At 65.2% G+C, this 11,467-nt stretch overlaps 3 protein-coding genes across 3 annotated transcripts; all 3 read left to right on the top strand.

Annotated features, from left to right (window-relative positions):
- Positions 1–114: 114 nt before the first annotated feature.
- On the top strand, positions 115–2,696 carry MNEG_8645 (hypothetical protein; the record flags this gene model as incomplete). The annotated part of the gene is made up of 4 exons (XM_014042885.1): positions 115–445; positions 631–989; positions 1,209–1,814; positions 2,196–2,696. 4 exons carry the CDS (start codon positions 115–117, stop codon positions 2,694–2,696), a joined length of 1,797 nt encoding a protein of 598 aa, XP_013898339.1.
- A 1,964-nt stretch (positions 2,697–4,660) lies between these two features.
- Positions 4,661–8,283, top strand: MNEG_8644 (flagellar associated protein; the record flags this gene model as incomplete). Its single annotated transcript, XM_014042884.1, has 11 exons — positions 4,661–4,669; positions 4,885–4,965; positions 5,133–5,405; positions 5,621–5,731; positions 5,889–5,983; positions 6,173–6,239; positions 6,453–6,661; positions 6,930–7,023; positions 7,275–7,483; positions 7,683–7,821; positions 8,116–8,283. 11 exons carry the CDS (start codon positions 4,661–4,663, stop codon positions 8,281–8,283), a joined length of 1,455 nt encoding a protein of 484 aa, XP_013898338.1.
- Positions 8,284–8,391: 108 nt separating this feature from the next.
- On the top strand, positions 8,392–9,768 carry MNEG_8643 (hypothetical protein; the record flags this gene model as incomplete). The annotated part of the gene is made up of 3 exons (XM_014042883.1): positions 8,392–8,446; positions 9,368–9,576; positions 9,722–9,768. Coding segments are annotated over 3 exons (311 nt in total), but the record flags the coding sequence as incomplete, so codon positions are not given.
- Between the last annotated feature and the right edge of the window lie 1,699 nt (positions 9,769–11,467).

Genomic DNA, 11,467 nt, shown 5'->3' with positions numbered 1-11,467 from the left:
GGCCGCGCCCGCCCCCAGTCCGCGCCCGCGCCGCCGCGCGGCGCCGCCGCGGCCGCGGCCGGTGACGACGAGGAGGACGAGCTTACTGAGGCGGCGCTGGCGGCGGCGCGCGCGATGGAGCGCGGCGGCGGCGGCGCGCAGGACCTCATGCGCGCCCTGATGTGCGGCGACCGCGCCGGCCGCAGCGCCGCCGCGCCCGCCGATCAAGAGCACGAGCGCGCGCCGCGGGGGCGGTCCGCGTCGGCGGGGCGCCGGCTGTATGATCAGGCGGCGGTGTACGAGATGAGGCAGGAGGACATGCGGGAGCGCGTGCTGCGCGCCGAGCGCGAGGCGCGCGAGTGGGTGGCGCCGCGGTCGGCGGAGGGCGTCGCGCCGCGCGTGTACATGCCGAGGCGGGAGCCCGGCCCGGCGGCGGCGGCCGGGCGCGCGGCGTCGCCAGGGGCAGGTGCGTCGGGCGCGCACCCAAGGCCACGCTCTGCTGCACGGGCCCGTCGCTGCACACTGCTTTTCGGACGCCGCGCGTATCATGCGCTGCGACGCCACCCTCCTGCCAATCTCCGAGTGAAGCGCTGACGCATCGCCTTTCCTGGCCGCCCCCCGCTGTGCCCGCTCCCTGCCCCTGTGGACCAGCCCGCCCCCGCGCGGGCCCCTCCGGCCCGCGCCCCGCCAGCGCCCCGCGCCGCTCCCGCTCCGCCGGCCCGGCCCCGCGGCGCCGCGCCGCGACGCCAGACGCTCGCGCCCTGTCTGCCCTGGAACATGAGATGCAAATTGAGCTGGGCCGCCTGCAGCAGCAGCAGCAGCAGCAGCAGCAGCAGCCGCCGGATGCCGCGTCTCCGGGGCAGCCCGAGGGGCGCGAGGGCGCCCACCCGCGGGGCGAGGCGGGGTGGGGCTCGTTCATCGAGCGGCAGCAAGCGTTCCTGGAGGGCAGGGCCGACCGAGTGGAAGGGGAGCGGCGGCGCCAGGAGGGGCAGTGGGCGCTGGGGCCGAGGGTGAGGCGCTCGGGGTGCAGGGAGGGCGAGGGCGGGGGCAGCCGGGCGCAGGAGCCCTCGGGCTGCGACAGAGGCGGGCGCAGCTGTGCGCAGGGCCCGTCGCCGCCGGTCAGGCGGTGCTGCGGCCTCCCGGCCATGCCGGCTCTGTCAATGCCTCCGGCTCTCGCTCAAACCCTCCACATCCCCAACCAACCTCCGATGCCCCACCAAAAACTGCAGATCTGCCCCGGGTCCCAGCGCATCCTGCGTGAGAGGCGGCGCGCGGACGAAGAGGAGTTCATGGCGCGCGGTGTCGCCGGCAGCAGCAGTCCCCGCCAACTCCAACAAACGGAGCAGCTGCAGCAGCAGCAGCAGCAGCAGCAGCAGCAGCAGCAGCAGCACCGCCGCGACGGCATCGGCAGCTTTGGCCAGGCGCAGGCGCCCGCCGCCGGCCGGGAGGAGGGTGCCGCACAGGGGTCGCCCTACCTGCAGCGAATGGAGCAGCAGCTGCGGCCGGCCAGCGCAGACGCCGCGTTCCCCTTCCACCCCGCCATCACGCGCCGCGGCCACAAGGCCAAGCCGCGATTTCTGGAGGACCTCTCAGCTGCCGAGAAGGCGCGGCGCGAGCACCGGCTGGCGGAGGCGCGCGCGGCGGCGGCTTCCCGGGAGCTTCGCGGGGCCACGTTCAAACCGCAGCTGTCGGCGGAGACCGCACACGGCGCGTATGCGGAGGTGAAGCCGAAGTTGGCGGAGGTTCGGGCGGCGCCGGACGCGTACCTGGCTCAGGTCGCGGAGAAGGCGCGGCGCATGGAGCTGCGGCGCGCGTGGGCGGCGCGGGAGAAGGAGGTGCGCGGGTTTTTCGGCAGTGCGCGCGCGCCCGCGTGCGCGCGCCCACTGGCGGGGAGACAGGGGGGGGCGAGGTTCCTGGGTGCTGCGGCGCCGGGCTGCGCCAGGTATGGCGCACTCTGGTGTGGCAACAACGCCGCATAGCCTGACCCAGGCTGGCCCGCTCCGCAGCTCGTGTGTTATCACAGGGCCTTCCTTGTTTTTGCCCCAAATCACAATCAAGTCGTCTGGTCCCCTGCGTCCCAACCTTCCACACCTTGGATCGCCCCCGCACCTGCACCCGCACCCGCACCCAGCTCTCGACCTGGACACTCCCCCTGCAGCTAAACCCCAAGGCCCCAATCCCCCCTAAACCCTTCCATCCCCCCCCTCAAAAATCAGGCCCAGGAGATGGCCGAGTGCACCTTTAGCCCCAAGACCACGCCCATCCCCGCCTACCTGGTGCAGCAGATGTCCGACACGTGCGCCGCGGCCATGGTGAAGGAGCGGCTGGCGGAAATCCTGGCGGCCCGCGCCGCGGCGGCGGCCGCCGCCTCCGCGGCCCCGTCCGACCCAGCCGCCACGTGCGATTCCGAGGGCGGGGCCGAGGCCGCCGCCACGTCAGCGACGGCATCCGGCCAACCGGGCGCGGGCGGCAGAGGGGTCCCCGCCGGCGGCCCGGGGGTGTGGGAGGAGCCAGGCAGCTTCGGGGGCAGCAGCTACGCGGCGTTCGAGGCGCGCCAGCGAGCGGCGGCCGCGGCGGCGGCCGCGGCCGCGGCGGCCGCGCGCGAGCAGAGCGCGCAGCAGGCGTCGCTGGAGCGGGACCTGCAGGCGCTACAGCAGCAGTGGCGCGAGCTGCAGGCGGCGCGCGCGCAGGCCAAGGGCGCCGGCGGCGCGCTGTGACCGCGGCGTGCACACCCGCCACACCCGACGGACGTGTCCGCATAACAAGCAATTATCACCAGCTTTCTGCCGGCACAAACGGCGTGTGAGCCGGAAAGAGGCCATGGCGGGATTTTCATCAATATCAACACAAGAGATATTCACGCGTCTTGTTGAAGCGCGCGGGGGATCTGGGCTTTAGCAGGACCGGGATGCAGGCCAAGACCTGCCCAGGGTTTAGCACTGCCCTGCCTGCTTCCGGGCGCACCTAGAGCCACGGACCAACGCAGCGGCTGGAACCCTGCAAGCCCCAACGCACGTTTGTTGTGCGCCTACGGTATGCATCCAAACAGTGCTCATGGCTGATCCCAGACCAAACGCTCATGCGTGCGGTATTTGAATTTGACGGCCCCCGTGCGCGCGCATTTGCGGGCTGCAAGCTGCCATTGCCCCGGACTCGAGCAAACTTGGGGCCCGCTCTTTTGGAACCACCGTTTGCAAGGCTTCTCGTCGCAGCCAAGGCTGAGGCGAATGCCGCTGACCTGACCTAAAACCAAGAGCTGTGGCCGCCGCGCCGCCGACTTGACCTCTGACCATCGCCGGTCCGCGCGGTGCGCCGACACCATAATGCAGGCGCCATGCATGATCCGCGCGCAATCAAACCCACGCAGAACTGACTCACGCACACTCATGCAGTGAATGCGCCCTTTCATAACCGAGGTCCATCCTCTGGCCGCCTTGCGACACCATCTTGTTCTAGTGACATTCTGGCCTGCTGCTGAACTCGAGATGGCACCCCTGACGCCCCGCCTGTGTCATCGAGTGCGAACGATTATGCCACATCAGCCTGGCTGACACTGCCACAGCGGCGCATGGGGGCTGACTCTGGTGCATAATAATAATCGGGATTTGCGTGGCAGCCTTGCCGGCACGCGCTGTACAGAGGTCAAACCAGGCCCAGCCATTGCCGCATTGCCTCTCAGGCAAGCAGCTGCCGCACAGGCAGTGGCACTTCGCTGCTGGCGGAGGAGTTTCATTCATTATACTGTAACAAAAAAGGTGAGAAATCACCCAAGTCAGCTGCTCAAGATAGGAGTGACCGGCTTCAGACGGACCGCCAGCAGTGTATTGTCAGCAGCTCCCCCGCCGCCAGCGCTCATTCTCGCCCTCCCCCCCGCATGCCCTTCCACTTTCGTCACGCGCGTTGGCTGGTATGTTGATGGCAGGCGACTCACTTAAGGCAGCTCGCATCAGACAGCTGGTCCCGGCAGGTGTGCGTGTCAGCTTTGTGTGTGCACGTGCGGGGCCGACCACGTGAGCAACCGTGGCAAGCACGAGTAATGAGGGCGCTGCTACCTTCTTGTCCAGGTGCAGTGCTGAGTCGTATGTGCCCCCGGCAGCAGCTGAACACACGGAGCATTGGCGGCAGTGCCTAGGTTGCAGCAGACACGACAGCGTGCAGGTGATTCTATAGTTCACAAGGCAGTGGCTGTCTTAGCAGCACTGTGCTGGTGTTCGTGTCTGGTCAGACCTTGGCTGATAGTACCTGCTGCTGCACGAAACTGGTGATTGAAGGACACACCCGAGTTTGCAGTGCAGTGCGGCACACACACCCTATGTACTGCACTGTGATTAGCACAGCGCATCTCAGGCAGGGGAAAAAAGGTGGGTGGGCTGATTATAGCTATTGAAGTCGCACAGGGAGGAATGAAGTCTGAAGGGGCGGCGTCGTCACTTGCAAGTGTTACCGCAACTGGCCACGCGCGCAGCCAGCCACAAGAAGCACAGCCGTGATTTCGTACAACATGATTTGAAAGTTCGTGGTTCGTGCTCCATCACTGTCGCTTTATATACACTCACTGTGTTTTCAGATCGCCGTCATTACACGGCAAGTAGCTCAAGTGACTCTTAAAAAAACTTTACAGATTGAAGTTCTGTTGGTGGAGTGGAACGTCTGCCAGCCAACGCGTGGTCGAATCCTGACTATGACCGCGGTCAGAGTTTCGTATATAGGCGCAGTTTTCTAAATCTTGGAACAGCAGAAGACATTCCTACCAGCAGGCGCCTGGCCAGCTAGCTTTGCTGCGATGTCTCTCCTGAGGACGGTGTGCGCCAGCGCTGCACATCGCACTGTCGCTGCTATGAACAAGCGGCCCCCGCAGCTTTCTACGGCCGACGTCCCACCCCTGCACGTGCACTCGCACTGCAGAAGAAGCCACCGCCCGACGCACGCATCACCAAGATCCGCGAGTATGAGGATCGGATGCAGCAGATGCAGCAGGCGGCCAAGGTGGGATGGCGCATCCAGCCAGCCAGGTTTGACCCTTACAAACGCGTGCTGCCCCCGCAGAGACCGTAATGGATGTGGAACAGGCACTTCATGTGTTGCACATACTCACACACACACACACACACACACACACACACACACATGCACCTTGTGTTGCCGCCAAACAGGAGGAAAGCAAGCTCGGCTCAGGTGCAGCGTGGCAGCACAAGACGGACGCGCGCATCCAGCGCAACGCCGAGCAGGCATGCTTCGAGGCGCTGCGCGCGGCCCGCGCGGGGGAGATCGAGCTGAGGCGCGAGCGGCTAGCTCAGAAGCTGGCGGAAGAGGAGCAGGCGCTCAAGGAGGAGCTGGCGGCCGCGCAGCAGACGCCCGCGCAGCGGCGGGCGGCGATGGCGGAGCGCGCGCGGGAGATGGCGGTGCGGCGCGAAGGGGAGCGGCAGGTGCGGTGTGGCGGCGCGCCTTGCGGCCGCACGCATGTGCGTTCACTTGTACACCCGGTCACTTGCTGCAGGTCTAGTTGCTCACGTTCAGCGCCAGCCACAGCTATTGGTTCCATGGAACGGGACGATTTCGCATATGTAGCAGCAGCTGAGACAGCATCAGCGGCAGAAGCAGCACACCAGCATGCACGGCACATGGGCAAATCTGTGTGCAGGCCCTGGCCCAGGAGCTGCTTGATGCGGCCTTCCGGGACAACTGCGACCCCCTGAGGGAGCGCTACAGCCGCCAGATCACGCAGCGCACGCAGCACGAGTGGGGCAAGCAGGTGGGCGGGGCGGGGCGCACCCGCAGGCAGAGTTCACGGCAGGAGCACGAGCGTTGCCTCGAGTCGGACGCTGCAGTGTGCTCCAGCAGTGCCTGGACGGTGAATGCGTGCATGTCAAGTGGAGCAACAGCGCGGCGACGTTGCCGTTGAACCGCAGCTGGAGGAGCGCCGCTCGACAATGGCGCTGGCGGCGAAGGAGCGGCGGCTGGAGGACGCGATGTTTGCTGAGCAGACAATTCGCGCCGAGCAGAGGTGCACCCCGCGCGCGCGCGCGGGGTACAAACGCCAGCTGCGCCAGCGGGAAACCTGCAGTGGGCCGGCGCTGCACAGCAGGGTTCAAGGGTGGCGCGGAGGGTGCTTTGGTGCTCCGGTTGGATGGCCCCTGGGTGCCAGGTCTGGTGCAAACCTTTGTTTCTATGGGTTGCACCTCGGCATCGACAGGCACCAAGATGACCTGCGGCGCCAGAAGGAGTCGACCCAGGCCGTCAAGGCGTCATTGGACGGGCAGGTGCGGCGCTGAGAATGCGCAGCCACCGGCGCAGCTGCGGCGGCAGCTGCGGCGCCGCGACGACGGTGCTGCGCCGCCACCTGCAGGCATGGGACCTTTTGCCGCCGTGCCCCCTGCTCTGTCGGCTGCGGCAGCCGCCGGTGGAACAGAGTCCGCGGTGCACCAAAACCAGCGCCCGCACCTTTTTCTGGCGGTCAATCACATCCCATGCAGGTCCACCACGTCCGCGAGCGCCAGGCCGCTGAGGCGGAGGCGGACGCGCGCGAGGTTGCCGCCATGCGCGCCCACTGGGAGCGCCTCGAGGCCGACGCGGCAGCGGCCGACGCTGCGGAGCGCGAGCGGCTGCGGCGGCTGGCGGCGGAGGTCAAGGAATTCAACAGGCTCAAGCTCGCGGAGATGAGCGCCGCGGAGCGCAGGGAGAGGTGCGCACAAGAAAAAGGGAATGGATTTTGGAAGGGAAATCGGACCGGGTTTTAGTCAGGAGCACGGGGTCGCACCCAGCTAACCGACGCAGCGGCCGGCAACCTGGCCGTCCTGCCTATGTTTGGGGGAGAACGCAGCCGTGTCCAGCATGGTACGTTGCGGGCGACCAGCCGGCGGGGGTGTGGCAGCGTCGCCGGGGGGGGCCTGGAGGAGGACCTTCAAATTCATGACACAGCGCTCGTCACCACAAACGCACTGCCGCCCCAGGGAATTGAATCTGCGGATACTGCAGGATGCGCTGGCCAGGGAGGCGGCCGAGGAGGCGGCAGACCAGGCGGCCCGCGAGGCCAAGCGCCAGGAGGTGGGCTTGCGCCATTGCCGGGCTCGCGGCAGCGCAGCGACCTCCGGTGGCGCAGCAACGCAGCCCGGGGCTTGATGCAGCGCAAAAGTCCGGGATCGATTGCCCCCAGTCGAATTGTCATCGCCGACAGAGTCTGCGCAGTGGCCTGGACTCCCACTCCGTTTGTGCATGGGGTCAAGCGCGCTGGCACCCGGCCCAAGAGCCTTCAATGCGTGCCGCCGCACCCTTGGGGCGCCACCCGCCGCCCCTAGGTGCTGCACTACCGCCACCAGCTGGCGCTGTCCATGCAGCGCGAGGCGGAGGCGGCGGGCGAGCGGGACTTGCTGATAGAGCGCGCCAACCGGGAGAAGCAGGCGGCGCAGGACGCGGAATGGGCGGCGCGCGAGGAGGCGCGGCGGCGGCTGATGGCGGAGGTGGACGCCATACGCAGGGTGCAGATCGCATACAAGCAGGAGCAGAAGTGCGTGTGCCCGCGGCACTGCCCGCATGTCGAAACGCGGCAGCATGTGGATTAAGTGGGCTCAGCCAAACTGTCCACGTGGCAAGGGTTGCAAAACGCACGGAGTTTGCATGCCCACTGCTGGCCATGCGAGCTTGCAACCTCCTGTTGATGCATGTGTGCCTGCACGCTCGCACCTTTCACTCCCTGCACCACGCAGGCGTCTGGGCAAGGAGTCAAAGCGGCAGGAGCTCGACCAGGCGATCGCCGCAGAGCGGCGCGAGGAGGCGGAGGCCGCCGCAGCCGCGGCAGAGGCGCGGCGCAAGGCGCTGCAGCAGTCGCTGGACGTCAAGACACAGGTGCGCGCGCGGAGACAGCGCACTGATGAGCGTGCAGCAGCTTTGTCAAGAAGCTGCTGGAGGCACGGTGCCTCCGCGGGCGCGGGCCCCGCCTCGGATCACAGGCGTGCTGCTTTCGCCCCTTGTGTGTTTGGGGTTGCAGGTCCTGGACCCCGCTTGACAGTGCCGCTCATGATTTGCCTCGCTGCATGGTTGCCCCGCCTGCCGCGCTCTGCAACATCCATGACCTGTTTGACTGTCCGCCGCCGAGCTGACACGGAACTGCCGCTCTGCCTGCGTCGAACGGCCGGCCAGGTCATGGCGCGGGCGCACCTCCGCGCGGCCGCGGCGGAGGACAAGGTGCACGCGGCAGAGCTGGCGCATGCGTCCGAGGAGCGCTACCTGCAGCGCGTCGCGGCGGCGGAGCAGCGCATCGCGCCGCCCACCTTTTTCGGTCGCAAGAAGGTCGAGTGGATGCACTGAGTGTGCTGCAGTAAGGACACTGAGGAGCACCAAGATAAAACCCGCTGGGGTGGCACGTTGGCAAGGCCATGGCTGTAAACCAAAACACCTTGATTATTTTGGGTCATGATGTGCCAAACTGAACTCAAAAGACTGGCGGAGGCTGAGACGGAGCAGCTCGATTGTGAGTGTTGCGCCAGGTGTGCACGTGCGTCCGAGGCAGCAGGTGGCGTGCTGGCTGTTGACGGAGCTGTTGCCAGGCAGGTGCTGCCTTGTTAGCCTCAAACGCGCCGAGTGCTGTATAAGCAACACATTTTTGTCGGGACCCTATTGTTTTGGGGTAGGTCTTAGTAAGTTTGGATCCCAGTGTGAATACAACGACGAAGGCGATCAGGGAGAAAATTTTCGCAGGATCCGGAACCGCGTGACTGGTCGGCCACGTTCCGTTAAACAGGTCAGGAATTGATTTGTTCAGGGCGACTCCATGTGATGCACCCAACAGACGCGCAAGGCCCCCAGCTGCAGAGTGCAAAATGCTGCCAGGGCTGCCTGCCCTTCCAAGGACGACTTTAGCGCTTCGGCTCGTCGCTCCACCACCCTCGCGACAGGCCCATGCAGCTGCTTGTATTGCTACTCGTGGTGGCTGCCACGCACGACGCTGCAGCCGCACCTGCGCTGTTGGGGTGCTTCAGCGCCACCGCCGTCAGCCTGCAGCCCGACACAGCCGCCGTCGTCGATGGGGCCGCAGAGTCGCTGCCGTCCGCCTGCACCGACCGCTGCGCCAAGCTACGGCACCCCCTGGCCGCGCTGCAGCAAGGCGGGCGCTGCGCCTGCAGCAGCGTCATCCCCGCGGCGGCGCTGACTGAAGACGCCTGCTCCCCTGCCGCCCTGGAAGGCGGGGCTGCTGACCTGTATTACAACCACCAGGGTGCGGTGTGAAGCCCTGCCTGCTTCCAAATTATGCCTCTGCTCACACAAGCACATCCGTGACAGAGCCGCAAACTTCCACTCACCTGCTGTTTGTCATCTCGGTGTCGTTATCGTCTTGATCTGCACACGTGATTCGACGCTGCTGCCGCCCCGCGTAAATTGCGCCTCACCGCAGGTGCAGGCGCCGTCTGCCGTCTCTCCAACCTGGGTCCCCTGGGATCCTCAAACCTGGAGGCTTCTTACAACCCCCAGCGTGTCAAGCCGACCGCCGCAGACGGCGGCGTCGCGCTGGAGCTAGTCGGCATTGACGGCACGCGCGTGCACACGGCGGACGGCGACAGCCTCTATGGCATGTTCCAGTGGTCCGCGCTGCCCAGCTCCGCCGTGGGAGCCGTGACAGGCGCATATGTGAGTGCGGCTAATAGCCCCACCGGATTATATCCGGTTCTGCAATCTGAAATGCAACAGCAGCAAGCAGCAACCTCTGAACGACCGGCCGGGTTCCCCACCCATCTTGCCCACCTCGCAGCTGCGCAGCGACTACCACCAAGAGACGACTGATTTTAGTGAGATCGAGTGAGCACTGCAGGCAAACACCTCTTGCGTACCTGTGTGGTGCAGATGTGTTATGGCGCGGCTCTCAGCCTTGAAACTCTCTCCGCTCGTGTGTGCTGCACGACTGCTTCTCGTGCGCACGCCGTCCACAACTCTGGTTGCTCAAGTGCTTCGCTGCCCCCCTTGCTGCCTTTGACTTGCTGCCCACCACAATATCGCAGCTGGGAGTTCATCAACGGCGGCGCAAAAGAGCAGGGTGGAGCTGTCCCCGGCAGCATCTGGCTCAATTCTCTCACCAACGGCACCTCAAATGGGGAGTTGTTGGTACTGCCAGCCAAATACGGCCCACTGACAGGCGTCGGCATCATTTCAGCTGGGTACCACACCTACACAATCGACTGGCAGGTGGGCAGGCGGCGCGCTCATCTGGGAGGTTAGCCAGTGCGCCTTGCCCAGAGCGCCCAACTGTGATGCATGCAGGATCCCTTTATGTGGTTGTTGGAGCTCTCCGTGCTGACCGCCCACATGTGAGAAGAGGCCACCGATCCAACACTCAATGTCCCTGTCCCTGTCCTGTCACTCGCTTTCAGCCGACCCATGTTTCATGGAAGCTAGACGGCCAAACACTTGAGCATCGCACCAAGGGGCAGCCCATGAATTGGATGGCTTGGAACGGCCCCAAGAATGTCTCCTTTGAGCCCCCAAACAAGCCCTGCCACATGACCATGTCGATGGTGCGACAAGCGCAAGTCCTTGCTTCGCAGTCCCAGTGGTCATGATGACCAAGGCACTGTCGCATCCGTAGGCTTTCAGTGCAGGCAGGGTCAGCTGCGGCTCGCTGCTGCTACTTGACGCGCTCCTCACCCCCAGCCACTGACCGTCGCACTTAATTCCGCCCAACTCATGCAAAATGACCGCAATGCGTGCAGTGGAGCCACCCAATTGAGGGGTTTGGAGGCGCCAACCAGGTGTGCGGCAAGGAAGTGCCTGATTTAGGAGTGCATATTGTTCGTCCATATGCAGCGATACATATCTTTGGGCGGGGAGGGCGTTCCAGGTGCGACAAATCACATCATTGGCAGTTGCACAAACGCAAGCAAAGTTACCACTGCTGCATGTATTTGGGGGCAACACCAGCCACACAACACACCTATTAGTCATTGCCGCCTAACAGACCCATCAACGGCTCTCGGCGCAGGGAACCACCAACAGCCACTTCCGGGACCTGCGGCGCGTGCTCTGCAATGGTGCGGCGGGGCAGCCGGCAGGGGAACAGAAAACGCCACTCCCTCTGGTCTCGCTCAAGGATGCCACGTTGCCTGAGCCAGGCACGGGCTCCGCAGGTGCCGGCGGGCCGGTGTCCGCCGGCGAAGTGGTTTGGAGGCTGGGAACATTTGCAGCGAGGGTTGCGAGCCTCACCATCCAAGCCATGCAGCGTTTGAGGGGCGCCTGATTTGCTGGGCATGGTGGAACAGATAGTGCATCAATGAGTGATCGGATGACTAGCTTTCGCGTTCTTGTAGGCAGCAATGCGAAGCAGTCAATTTATTGCAATCAGGTTCAATTGGGGCTTGCCCCGGCTCACCACTGCCTTCAAACGCTGGCCATTCCCAACATCACTGACACTGCACGTGATTTGCAATGTTTTTATGTAGGTTTCGGTTCTGCCCGGGTGTTCTGCCTTTGGACTGCGTTCTAACTGCTGAGCACCATTTGTGGT

This window comes from Monoraphidium neglectum (assembly GCF_000611645.1).
Source record: "Monoraphidium neglectum strain SAG 48.87 unplaced genomic scaffold scaffold01663, whole genome shotgun sequence".
NCBI lineage: Eukaryota > Viridiplantae > Chlorophyta > Chlorophyceae > Sphaeropleales > Selenastraceae > Monoraphidium > Monoraphidium neglectum.
The sequence above is the reverse complement of the archived record's forward strand: the minus strand, read 5'-3'. Positions and strand labels throughout refer to the sequence as shown.